The sequence below is a fragment of the Pristiophorus japonicus genome, chromosome 2 (genome assembly GCF_044704955.1).
Source record: "Pristiophorus japonicus isolate sPriJap1 chromosome 2, sPriJap1.hap1, whole genome shotgun sequence".
Lineage (NCBI taxonomy): Eukaryota > Metazoa > Chordata > Chondrichthyes > Pristiophoridae > Pristiophorus > Pristiophorus japonicus.
Genome location: NC_091978.1, coordinates 6,957,723 through 6,970,660, shown reverse-complemented (window position 1 = coordinate 6,970,660; position 12,938 = coordinate 6,957,723). Strand labels below are relative to the sequence as shown.

The 12,938-nt window shown below is 46.2% G+C and overlaps 1 protein-coding gene across 3 annotated transcripts in view; it reads left to right on the top strand.

The window, feature by feature from the left end:
* The window catches only part of LOC139235634 (sideroflexin-5-like), a 223,710-nt gene that overhangs the window by 36,610 nt on the left and 174,162 nt on the right, over positions 1-12,938 (top strand). For all 3 annotated transcript variants that reach the window (XM_070866692.1, XM_070866687.1, XM_070866700.1), the window contains exon 4: positions 11,614-11,640. In XM_070866692.1, coding sequence (XP_070722793.1) covers positions 11,614-11,640 — 27 coding nt within the window. The remainder of the gene's footprint in view (positions 1-11,613; positions 11,641-12,938) is intronic.

The window sequence follows — 12,938 nt, the reverse complement described above, 5'->3', positions numbered from 1 at the left end:
GGGAGTTAGATATGGCCCTTACGGCTAAAGGGATCAAGGGGTATGGAGAGAAAGCAGGAAAGGGGTACTGAGGGAATGATCAGCCATGATTTTATTGAATGGTGGTGCAGGCTTGAAGGGCCGAATGGCCTACTCCTGCACCTATTATCTGTGTTTCTATTCACGTCTCATACCATCGAAGTTACCTTTCCTTAAGTTCAGGACTCCAGTCTCTGAATTAACTGTGTCACTCTCCATTTTAATTAAGAATTCTACCATATTATGGTCAGTCTTCCCCAAGGGGCCTTGCACAACAAGGTTGTTAATTGGTCCTTTCTCATTACACATCACCCAATCCAGGATGGCCAGCCCTCCAGTTGGATCCTCGACATATTGGTCTCGAAAACCATCCCTAATACACTCCAGGAAATCCTATTGCTACCAGTTTGGTTAGCCCAATCAACATGTAGTTTAAAGTCGCCCATGATAACTGCTGTACTTTAATTGCACGCATCCCTAATTTTTTGTTTGATGCTGTCCCCAATCTCACTACTACTGTTTGGTGGTCTGTACACAATTCCCACTAGCGTTTTCTGCCCTTTGGTATTCCATAGCTCCACCCATACCGATTCCACATCATCCAAGCTAATACCCTTCCTTACTATTGCATTAATTTCCTCTTTAACCAGCAACGCCACCCCACCACCTTTTCCTTTCTGTCTGTCCTTCCTAAATATTGAATACCCCTGGACGTTGAGTTCCAAGCCTTGGTCACCTTGGAGCCATGACTCCGTGAGGCGAATTACATCATATCTGTTAACTGCTATCTGTGCAGTTAATTCGTCCACCTTATTCCGAATACTCCTCGCATTGAGGCACAGAGCCTTCAGGCTTGTCTTATTAACACCCTTTACCCCTTTAGAATTTTGCTGTAAAGTGGCCCTTTTTGCTTTTTGCCTTGGGTTTCTCAGCCCTCCATTTTTACTTTTCTTTCTATCTTTTGCTTACACAGAACAAGCAGTTTGTTGGAACATAACAAATTTATGGCTTTCTCAAAAGCAGCCTCTTGTGATTTTCCCCATACCCAGTAATCTCCCTTGTGTAGCAGCACATGTAGGGGTTCTAGCAAGGTGCTTAACCCGGGTAGGAAATTACCAAAATAGTTGGAGTCCCAGGAACGACCACAGCTCCGTTACATTCTGTGGTCTCGGCGCGTTCTTGATGGCCTCCGTCTTGGCGTTGGTGGGTCTGATGCTGTCTTCCGCGATTCTTCTCCCTAAGAATGCGACCTCTGGTGCCAGGAAAACACACTTCGAGTGTTTCAACCTGAGTCCCACGCGATCTAGCCGACTTAGAACCTCTTCCAGGTTCATGTGTTCGATGGTGTCCCGACCTGTGACCAGTATGTCGTCCTGGAAAACCACGGTGCGCGGAACCGTCTTTAGCAGGCTCTGCATGTTTCTTTGAAAAATTGTCGCGGCCGATCGAATCCTAAACGGGCATCCATCGTAGACGAACAGAACTTTGTGCGTGTTGATGCAGGTGAGCCCTTGCGAAGATTCCGCCAGCTCCTGCATCATGTAGGCCGAGGTCGGGTCCAACTTGTTGAATGTCTTTCCTCCAGCCAGGGTTGCAAATAGGTCGTCTGCCTTGGTTAGCAGGTACTGGTCCTGCAGCGAAAAAAGGTTAATCGTTTCTTTATAGTCCCCACAAATTCTGACCGTGCCATCGCCTTTGAGAACCGGAACAATCGGACTGGCCCACTTGTTGAACGCCACTGGCGTGATGATGCCTTCTCGCTGCAGCCTATCCAACTCAATTTCCACTTTCTCTCGCACCATATATGGCACCGCCCGTGCCTTGTGGATGGGTCGTGTACCGGGAACCAAGTGGATCTGCACCTTTGCCCCCGAGAAACTTCCGATGCCGAGCTCAAACAATGATGGGAACCTGCTCAGAACCTGGGCACATGAGGCGTCATCGACGGACGAGAAGCGCTCGGATGTTTTCCCAGTTCCAGCGGATTTTTCCCAGCCTCTGCCGAACAGTGTGGGGCCGGCTCCTGGTACAATCCATAGTGGGAGTTCGTGCACTGCTCCATCATAGGAGACTTTTACTGCTGCGCTGCCAATGACAGGGATCAGCTATTTAGTGTAAGTTCTCAGCTTGGTATGAATGGGGCTAAGCTTGGGCCTGTGTGCCTTGTTGCACCACAGCCTGTCAAAGGCCTTTTTGCTCATGATAGACTGACTCGCACGTGTGTCCAGTTCCATGGATACTGGAATTCCGTCCAGTTCAACTTTTAGCATGATCGGTGGACATTTCGTGGTGGAGTGTACCCCGTACATTTCTGCCTCCTCGGTTCGAGTCTCGAGTTCAGCCTGATACGCCATGGATCGATCCTCCTCTGCAACGTGGTGGTTTGCAGCTTGTCTGCACATTCGCTGGAGGTGTCCCATTGTTCCACAGCCTTTGCACACGGTGTTTGAAGCGGCATTGATGGGCTCAATGATCACCTCCGCAGCACCAACAAGGTGTTAACTTCCTCGCATTAACGTTTGATGGCAGACTCTGGGTCATCTGAGGTTGTGCAGCTGCCGGCGTGTACATTGTGCCAAATGCATTCCTGCCTGAAAACGATGTTACTGTGTGTACAGTACTTGCCGAAACCTCTCGATGCTGGAAATTTGTTTGGTGTTATTGCTGGTGGACATAAATGACTGGGCTACTTTTATGGCTTTGCTCAGGTTCGGTGTTTCAATAGTTTGCGAAGGATAACCTCATGGCCAATGCCAAGCACTAGTCTCTTGGCAGTTGCTCAAGGAATCCATCGAATTCGCAATGTCCTGCAAACATCGAAACATAGAAATTAGATGCAAGAGCAGGCCATTCGGCCCTTCAAGCCTGCACCGCCATTCAATAAGATCATGGCTGATCATTCAACCTCAGTACCCCTTTCCTGCTTTCTCTCCATACCCCTTGATACCTTTAGCCGTAAAGGCCATATCTAACTCTCTTTTGAATATATCTAACGAACTAGCCTGAACAACTTTCTGCGGTAGAGAATTCCACAGGTTAACCACTCAGTGAAAAGTTTCTCCTCATCTCGGTCGTAAATGGCTTACCCCTTATCCTTAGGCAGTGGCCCCTGGTTCTGGAACTCTCCAGCAGCAGGAACATTCTTCCTGCCACTAACCTGTCCAATCCCATCAGAATTTTATATGTTTCTATTAAAACCCCTCCTTATTCTTCTAAACTCCAATGGATACAAGCCCAGTTGTTTCCAGTCTCTCTCCTCATGTCAGTCCTGCCATCCCTGGAATCAGTCTGGTGAACTTTCGCTGCACTCCCTCAATAGCAAGAACGTCCTTCCTCAAATTAGGAGACCAAAACTGAACACAATATTCCTGGTGTGGTCTCACCAAGGCTCTGTACAACTGCAGTAAGACCTCCCTGCTCCTATACTCAAATCCTCTCGCTATGAAGGCCAACATGCCATTTACCTTCTTCACTACCTGCTGTACCTGCATGCCAACTTTCAATGACTGATGTACCATGACACCCAGGTCTCGTTGCACCTCCCCTTTTCCTAATCTGTCACCATTCAGATAATATTCTGTCTTCCTGTTTTTGCCACCAAATTGGATAATCTCACATTTATCCACATTATACTGCATCTGCCATGTATTTGCCCACTCACCTAACCTGTCCAAGTCACCCTGCAGCCTCTTGGCATTCTCCTCACAGCTCACACTGCCACCCAGCTTAGTGTCATCTGCAAACTTGAAGGAATTGAATGCAATATCTCCATCTAAATCATTGATGTATATTGTAAATAGCTGGGGTCCCAGCACTGAACCCTGCGGCACCCCACTGGTCACTGCCTGCCATTCTGAAAAGGACCTGTTTATTCCGACTCTCTGCTTCCTGTCTGCCAACCAGTTTTCTATCCACGTCAATACATTACCCCCAATACCATGTGCTTTAATTTTGCACACTAATCTGTTGTGGGACCTTGTCAAAAGCCTTTTGAAAGTCCAAATACACCACATCCACTGGTTCTCCCTTGTCCACTCCACTAGTTACATCCTTAAAAAAATTCTAGAAGATTTGTCCAGCATGATTTCCCTTTCATAAATCCATGCTGATCTGAACCGATCCCATCACTGCTTTCCAAATGTGCTGCTATTTCATCTTTAGTAATTGATTCCATCATTTTCCCCACTAACTGGTCTATAATTACCTGTTTTCTCTCTCCCCTCCTTTTTTAAAAAGTGGTGTTACATTAGCTTACCCTCCAGTCCATAGGAACTGATCCAGAGTCAATAGCATGTTGGAAAATGATGACCAATGCATCCACTATTTCTAGGGCCACTTCCTTAAGTACTCTGGGATACAGACTATCAGGCCCTAGGGATTTATCAGCCTTCAATCCCATCAATTTCCCTAACACAATTTCCTGACTAATAAGGATTTCCTTCAGTTACTCCTTTTCGCTAGACCCTCGAATGCAATGAGTATCCGCAATAAGATGGATGAATTAACTGTGCAAATAGATGTTAACAAATATGATGTGATTGGGATTACGGAGACGTGGCTCCAGGATGATCAGGGCTGGGAACTCAACATTCAGGAAGGATAGAATAAAAGGAAAAGGAGGTGGGGTAGCATTGCTGGTTAAAGAGGAGATTAATGCAATAGTTAGGAAAGACATTAGCTTGGATGATGTGGAATCTATATAGGTAGAGCTGCAGAACACCAAAGGGCAAAAAACGTTAGTAGGAGTTGTGTACAGACCTCCAAACAGTAGTAGGGATGTTGGGGAGGGCATCAAACAGGAAATTAGGGGTGCATGCAATAAAGGTGTAGCAGTTATAATGGGTGACTTTAATATGCACATAGATTGGGCTAGCCAAACTGGAAGCAATACGATGGAGGAGGATTTCCTGGAGTGCATAAGGGATGGTTTTCTAGACCAATATGTCGAGGAACCAACTAGGGGGGAGGCCATCTTAGACTGGGTGTTGTGTAATGAGAGAGGATTAATTAGCAATCTCATTGTGCGAGGCCCCTTGGGGAAGAGTGACCATAATATGGTGGAATTCTGCATTAGGATGGAGAATGAAACAGTTAATTCAGAGACCATGGTCCAGAACTTAAAGAAGGGTAACTTTGAAGGTATGAGGTGTGAATTGGCTAGGATAGATTGGCGAATTATACTTGGGGGGGGGGGGGGGGGGGGTTGACTGTGGATGGGCAATGGCAGACATTTAGAGACCGCATGGATGAATTACAACAATTGTACATTCCTGTCTGGCGTAAAAATAAAAAAGGGAAGGTGGCTCAACCATGGCTATCAAGGGAAATCAGGGATAGTATTAAAGCCAAGGAAGTGGCATACAAATTGACCAGAAATAGCAGCGAACCCGGGGACTGGGAGAAATTTAGAACTCAGCAGAGGAGGACAAAGGGTTTGATTAGGGCAGGGAAAATGGAGTACAAGAAGAAGCTTGCAGGGAACATTAAGGCGGATTGCAAAAGTTTCTATAGGTATGTAAAGAGAAAAAGGTTAGTAAAGACAAACTTGGGTCCCCTGCAGTCAGAATCAGGGGAAGTCATAACGGGGAACAAAGAAATGGCAGACCAATTGAACAAGTACTTTGGTTCGGTATTCACTAAGGAGGATACAAACAACCTTCCGGATATAAAAGGGGTCAGAGGGTCTAGTAAGGAGGGGGAACTGAGGGAAATCTTTATTAGTCGGGAAATTGTGTTGGGGAAATTGATGGGATTGAAGGCCGATAAATCCCCAGGGCCTGATGGACTGCATCCCAGAGAACTTAAGGAGATGGCCTTGGAAATAGCAGATGCATTGACAGTCATTTTCCAACATTCCATTGACTCTGGATCAGTTCCTATGGAGTGGAGGGTAGCCAATGTAACCCCACTTTTTAAAAAAGGAGGGAGAGAGAAAACAGGGAATTATAGACCGGTCAGCCTGACATCAGTAATGGGTAAAATGATGGAATCAATTATTAAGGATGTCATAGCAGCACATTTGGAAAATGGTGACATGATAGGTCCAAGTCAGCATGGATTTGTGAAAGGGAAATCATGCTTGACAAATCTTCTGGAATTTTTTGAGGATGTTTCCAGTAAAGTGGACAAAGGAGAACCAGTTGATGTGGTATATTTGGACTTTCAGAAGGCTTTCGACAAGGTCCCACACAAGAGATTAATGTGCAAAGTTAAAGCACATGGGATTGGGGGTAGTGTGCTGACGTGGATTGAGAACTGGTTGTCAGACAGGAAGCAAAGAGTAGGAGTAAACGGGTACTTTTCAGAATGGCAGGCAGTGACTAGTGGGGTGCCGCAAGGTTCTGTGCTGGGGCCCCAGCTGTTTACATTGTACATTAATGATTTAGACGAGGGGATTAAATGCAGTATCTCCAAATTTGCGGATGACACTAAGTTGGGTGGCAGTGTGAGCTGCGAGGAGGATGCTATTAGGCTGCAGAGTGACTTGGATAGGTTAGGTGAGTGGGCAAATGCATGGCAGATGAAGTATAATGTGGATAAATGTGAGGTTATCCACTTTGGTGGTAAAAACAGAGAGACAGACTATTATCTGAATGGTGACAGATTAGGAAAAGGGAAGGTGCAACGAGACCTGGGTGTCATGGTACATCAGTCATTGAAGGTTGGCATGCAGGTACAGCAGGTGGTTAAGAAAGCAAATGGCATGTTGGCCTTCATAGCGAGGGGATTTGAGTACAGAGGCAGGGAGGTGTTGCTACAGTTGTATAGGGCCTTGGTGAGGCCACACCTGGAGTATTGTGTACAGTTTTGGTCTCCTAACTTGAGGAAGGACATTCTTGCTATTGAGGGAGTGCAGCGAAGATTCACCAGACTGATTCCCGGGATGGTGGGACTGACCTATCAAGAAAGACTGGATCAACTGGGCTTGTATTCACTGGAGTTCAGAAGAATGAGAGGGGACCTCATGGAAATGTTTAAAATTCTGATGGGTTTAGACAGGTTAGATGCAGGAAGAATGTTCCCAATGTTGGGGAAGTCCAGAACCAGGGGTCACAGTCTGAGGATAAGGGGTAAGCCATTTAGGACCGAGATGAGGAGAAACTTCTTCACCCAGAGAGTGGTGAACCTGTGGAATTCTCTACCACAGAAAGTAGTTGAGGCCAATTCACTAAATATATTCAAAAGGGAGTTAGATGAAGTCCTTACTACTCGGGGGCTCAAGGGTTATGGCGAGAAAGCAGGAAGGGGGTACTGAAGTTTCATGTTCAGCCATGAACTCATTGAATGGCGGTGCAGGCTAGAAGGGCCGAATGGCCTGCTCCTGCACCTATTTTCTATGTTTCTATGAACTCCTAGTATTTCTGGAAGGTTATTTGTGACTTCCTTAGTGAAGACAGATACAAAGTATTTGTTCAATTGGTCTGCCATTTCTTTGTTTCCCATTATAAATTCACCTGATTCTGACTGCAATGGACCTATGTTGGTCTTCACTAATCTTTTTCTCTTCACATAAATATAGAAGCTTTATCTTGTCGGACCTCATCCCGCTTTTTACCTATATTGTTGGCGCCTTAGTTCGGCGACGTAGCTTGCTGCTTCCTGGTCTTCAGACCAATGTGACATATAAAATCAATACCTTGCCATCAGAATGCTTTCCTTTGGATTTGGGTGCTCCCGGACCAGCGTACACAGTTCTTCATATGATTTGGTTGTTGGTTTCACCGGAGCTGGAAGATTCTTCATGAGGCCACAGGTTGTTGCCCCACAGACGGTGAGGAGGATCGCCCTTCGTTACGCATTCTCATCCACTTCCAGCTCGTTGGCCACGAAGTATTGGTCGAGTCGCTCCACGAAGGCCTCCCAATCGTCCCCTTCTGAGAATTTCTCCAGGATACGAACAGTTCTCTGCATTTTCGCGTGATTGTTCGTTATCTCATCGCCAGTTGTTGTGTTCATAAAATAATCTAACTGAGTACTGTAGACATGAGTAAGTGTGACCTTGGCTCCTTTATTCAAACTCCAGAGTGCTGGTACAGCACGGTACTGCTTATATACAGTGCTCCCAAGGGATGCTGGGATCCCTTTGGACTCCAACAGGTATGCCGTCTGGTGGCAGTATGATACAGGTTACATAGGGTTGCATACATAAAACAAAGAGTAATGGTTGATGGATGTTTCCAGTGAGGTTCCGCAGGGCTCAGTACTGGGTCCCTTGTTTTTTGTGGTATACATCAATGATCTAGATTTGAATGTATGATTAAGATGTTTGCAAATGACACTAAATTTGGCTGTGTGGTTGATATTGAAGAGAAAAGTCATGGATTGCAGGAGGATATCAATCTACTGGTCAAGTGGGCAGAATATGGCAAATGGAATTTAATTCGGAGAAGTGTGAGGTCACACTTGGGGAGAGCTAACAAGGAAAGGGTATACACATTAAACTGTCGGCCACTTAGAAGTGTAGATGAACAAAGGGAACTCTGAGTGCTTGTCTGGAATGATGAATCTTAGCTGGGGGATTTGAGGGGAAGCTTCTTCACGCAGAGGGTTGTGGGGGTCTGGAACTCACTGCCTGGAAGAGTGGTGGATGCAGAAACCCTCACCACATTTAAGAGATGGTTGGATGGGCACTTGAAGTGCCATAACCTGCAGGGTTACAGACCTAGAGCTGGTAATTAGGATTAGACTGGATAACCTCTTGTTGGCTGGCGCAGATACGATGGTAAGTACTGCAGGGAATCTAATACGGCCAGGGTGATCTCCTGGACTAGTGTCAATCGTCTGGATGGGTTGAAGAGGAATTTTCCCAGATTTTTTTCTCCCTAAATTGGCCTGGGTTTTTAATCTGGTTTTTGCCTCTCCCAGGAGATCTCATGGCTCCGGTTGGGGTGGAGTATAGAATGTTTTAGTATAAGAAGCGTCGCAGTTGTGGTGAGACAGATTGATTAGGCTGGGTGCTCTTTGCCTTTCCGTCATTGTTCATAGGTTTATATGTAACCTTTAGGGCTGCTGACTGAGGGCCATGTAGCTCTTTGTTGGTCGGCGCGGACACAATGGGCCGGAATGGCCTCCTTCTGCGCTGTAAATTTCTATATTTCTATCCACTTTGGCAGGAAAAATAGAAAAGCAAATTGTAATTTAAATGGAGAAAAATTGCAAAGTGCTACAGTACAGAGGGACCTGGAGGTCCTTGTGAATGAAACACAAAAAGTTAGCATGCAGGTACAGCAAGTAATCAGGAAGGCAAATGGAATGTTGGCCTTTATTGCAAGAGGGATAGAGTATAAAAGCAGAGAAGTCCTACAACTGTACAGGGTATTGGTGAGGCCACACCTAGAGTACTGCGTGCAGTTTTGGTCTCCGTATTTAGGAAGGATATACTTGCATTGGAGGCTGTTCAGAGAAGGTTCACTAGGTTGATTCCGGAGATGAGGGGGGTTGACTTATGAGGATAGGTTGAGTAGGTTGGGCTTATACTCATTGGAGTTCAGAAGAATAAGGTGATCTTATTGAAACATATAAGTTAATGAGAGGGCTCGATAAGGTGGCTGCAGAGAGGATATTTCCACTCATAGGGGAAACTAAAACTAGGGCACAGAAATTTTTTCTGAGGGTTATAAATCTATGTAACTCTCTGCCCCAGAGAGCTGTGGAGGCTGGGTCATTGAATATATTTAAGGTGGAGATAGACAGATTTTTGAGCGGTAAGGGAGTAAAGGGTTATGGAGAGCGGGCAGGGAAGTGGAGCTGAGTCCGTGATCAGATCAGCCATGATCTTATTGAATGGCGGAGCAGGCTCGAGGGGTCAAATGGCCGCCTCCTGCTCCTAGTTCGTATGTTCTTGAGTTGTGACATGCCAACATAATGTCATCAGCGCCTTGCAGCATCAGTCACTCTGCCCTCACTTCCGCACCGCTCCAAAAACAAGCACCAAGTGCTGAATTTCTCCAGCTTGGCCGCCCCATGCATTTGCGGCCCCAAGGTAGTGGAAAGGCTGGCTGTACTGCGTGGGATGCTCAGTTGTTGAGTATATTCAAGGCTGAGATAGATAGATTTTTGGTCTCGAGGGGAATCTAGGGATATGGGGATCGGGCGGGAAAGTTTGAGTTCGAAGATCAGCCATGATCTTATTGAATGCGGAGCAGGCTCGAGGGGCCGTATGGCCTACTCCTGCTCCTAATTCTTATGTTCTTAAATTATCTTTGGTGACAGCTGGAGACAGTCGATGGCGAATCGGCAGGGCTTTTCCTCCAACGCCCGATTTTTCTTTTCCAACATGTTCTTTTGCCCTTTCGTAGAAGACCGATTTCAACCCCAGGCAATACTTTCTACTGCAGCGGGACCTCAATGGAAAGAATATTCAGTCGGGGTGTATAATGGGCAGCTGACCCGCTACTGCCCATCTCACGCTCTCACTGAAGTTGAAAGTTCCGCCCATGTTTGCCACTCGAGCCTTGCGCGAATCCACCCTTTTCAGGACCTCGAAACTGTGGAACTCCTCGCCTTCCTCTGTCTTTTTCTCTCCTCCAATAAACTTACAGGGTTTCTGAAACGCAAGCTTGCCGACATCTCTTCCCCCTGCTTCCTCTTCTCATCTAATCCATTCTCCCCTGATGGTGTTCTGCGCTGGGTGGGCCTTGAGCCCTTACCCTCGGTTCGCTGGTGAAACATAACTACCTTGCAATCTGAGGTGTTGACTGATCCCTATCTGGCAGCGAGGTGCCTCCACTAACTCCTGGGGTGTCGAGTTGAGCTGCATCTTGTCCTCACAAGGAAGTCCTGCTACAGTTGTACAGGGTATTGGTGAGGCCACACCTGGAATACTGCGTGCAGTTTTGGTTTCCATATTTATGAAAGGATATACTTGCTTTGGAGGCAGTTCAGAGAAAGTTCACTCGGTTGATTCCGGAGATGAGGGGATTGACTTATGAGGAAAGGTTGAGGAGGTTGGGCCTCTACTCATTGGAATTCAGAAGAATGAGAGGTGAGCTTATCGAGACGTATAAGATTATGAGGGGGCTTGACAAGGTGGATGCAGAGAGGATGTTTCCACTGATGGGAGAGACTAGAAGTAGGGGGTATGATCTTAGAATAAGGGGCCACCCATTTAAAACTGAGATGAGGAGGAATTTCTTTGAGGGTTGTAAATCTGTGGAATTCACTGCCTCAGAGAGCTGTGGAAGCTGGGACATTGAATAAATTTAAGACCGAGATAGACAGTTTCTTAACCGATAAGGGGTTATGGGGAGCGGGCAGGGAAGTGGACTTAAGTCCATGATCGGATCAGTCCATGATCGTATTAAATGGCGGAGCAGGCTCGAGAGGTCGTATGGCCTACTCCTGCTCCTATTTCTTAAGTTCCCACCTAACGTCAATCCCCATACACTCTTCACCAGGGGTGGCTGCAAAATAATCAGGAGTTAAGCCTCCACCTGATTGATTTCTCCTCCTTCATCCTGTCCCAATCGCTGACTCGACTGGACTGAATCACTTTGGCACAGACTGAGAATAGAAGCTCTCTTTACTATACTGGGCAGTGATCCCCAGGGCCACTGTGCCACTAACAGTTTCTCTTTTTTGTCTTTACAATTTTAGCTTTGGGAGGCACAGAAGATTCGACAGGTAAATTTTTCTTCTTTCGGTAATCCTAAAATATTGTACAAGTTTATAAATAATACATTTTTTGTTCATGCGATCCTGGTGTCGCTGGCAAGGCCAGCATTTATTGCCCATCCCGAATTGACCTTGAGCAGGTAGTGGTGAATCGCTACAGTCTGTGTGGTGAAGGTGCTCCCACAGTGCTGTTAAGGAGGGAGTTCCAGGATTGTGACCCAGCGACGATGAAGGAACGGCCGATATATTTCCAAGTCAGGATGGTGTGTGACTTGGAGGGGAACATGTAGGTGGTGGTGTTCCCATGCGCCTGCTGTCCTTGACACCCACTTGTATTATGTGAAATATTTCAATGTGTTTTGTATTAATTCACATTTCATCACCGTTTGTGAAGCCCTGCTTCTGTAAAGCTAACTGTTTGTGGCAGTGGTTGATCACTGTCTGATTTGCTCTTCTATGGGAAAATGTTGCCATTGTTTTGGATTAAGTAAGTAATGAAGAACTGAAGTCTTGAACTTGGCTTCCATTTACAGTATTATTAATCCAGAGAATGGCAGTTCAAATCCCACCACGGCAGTTTACGAATTTGAACTCCGTTTTTAAAAATAAAAAAAAACAAGTGAAAGTGACCATGAAGCTGTCGGATTGTCGTAAAAACCAAACTGGTTCTCTGATGTCCTTCAGGGAAGGAAACCTGCCGTCCTTACCCAGTCTGGGCCTATATGTGACTCCAGTCCCATACCAACGTGATTTGAAATCCCTGTTTGAAGTGGCCTATCGAACCACTCTGTTGTAACCATGGCAACTAGGAATGGGCATTAAATTCCAGCCTTGCCAGGGGTGCCCGCATCCCAAGGATGAATAGAAAACAAATGTTGAGAGGCTCTTCTAATGCCTCTGGGTAACGTATAATGGTTTTCTTCACAATTTTCCTTTTCCACCCCCAAAGCCATGCTTCCAGCTCACGACGCTCTTGTGTTGAGGGTGGCATGGCAGGCACCCACGCCAAGAACAATGCTACACTTTGGCAACCATTTGAAGTTGCTCAAGAGGGTCTCTGCTAGGAATAACCACCCCTTCCCCTGCAGGGGACATGCAGTCTCTGTATTCTGTGCCTTCCTGCAGCCACACAATAAACAAGGAACTCGGCGGGCTGAGAATGAAACTTGTGCCTGGCACACCATGTGTGCCATCTTGGTACTTGGAAAGCTGTCTATTCACCTGTGCAGTTTCTGCCCTTCACTCCTTTTTTGAAGACTGTAATCCTACTGAAGTTGTTCACGATCGATAGCCATTCTTCACGAGTG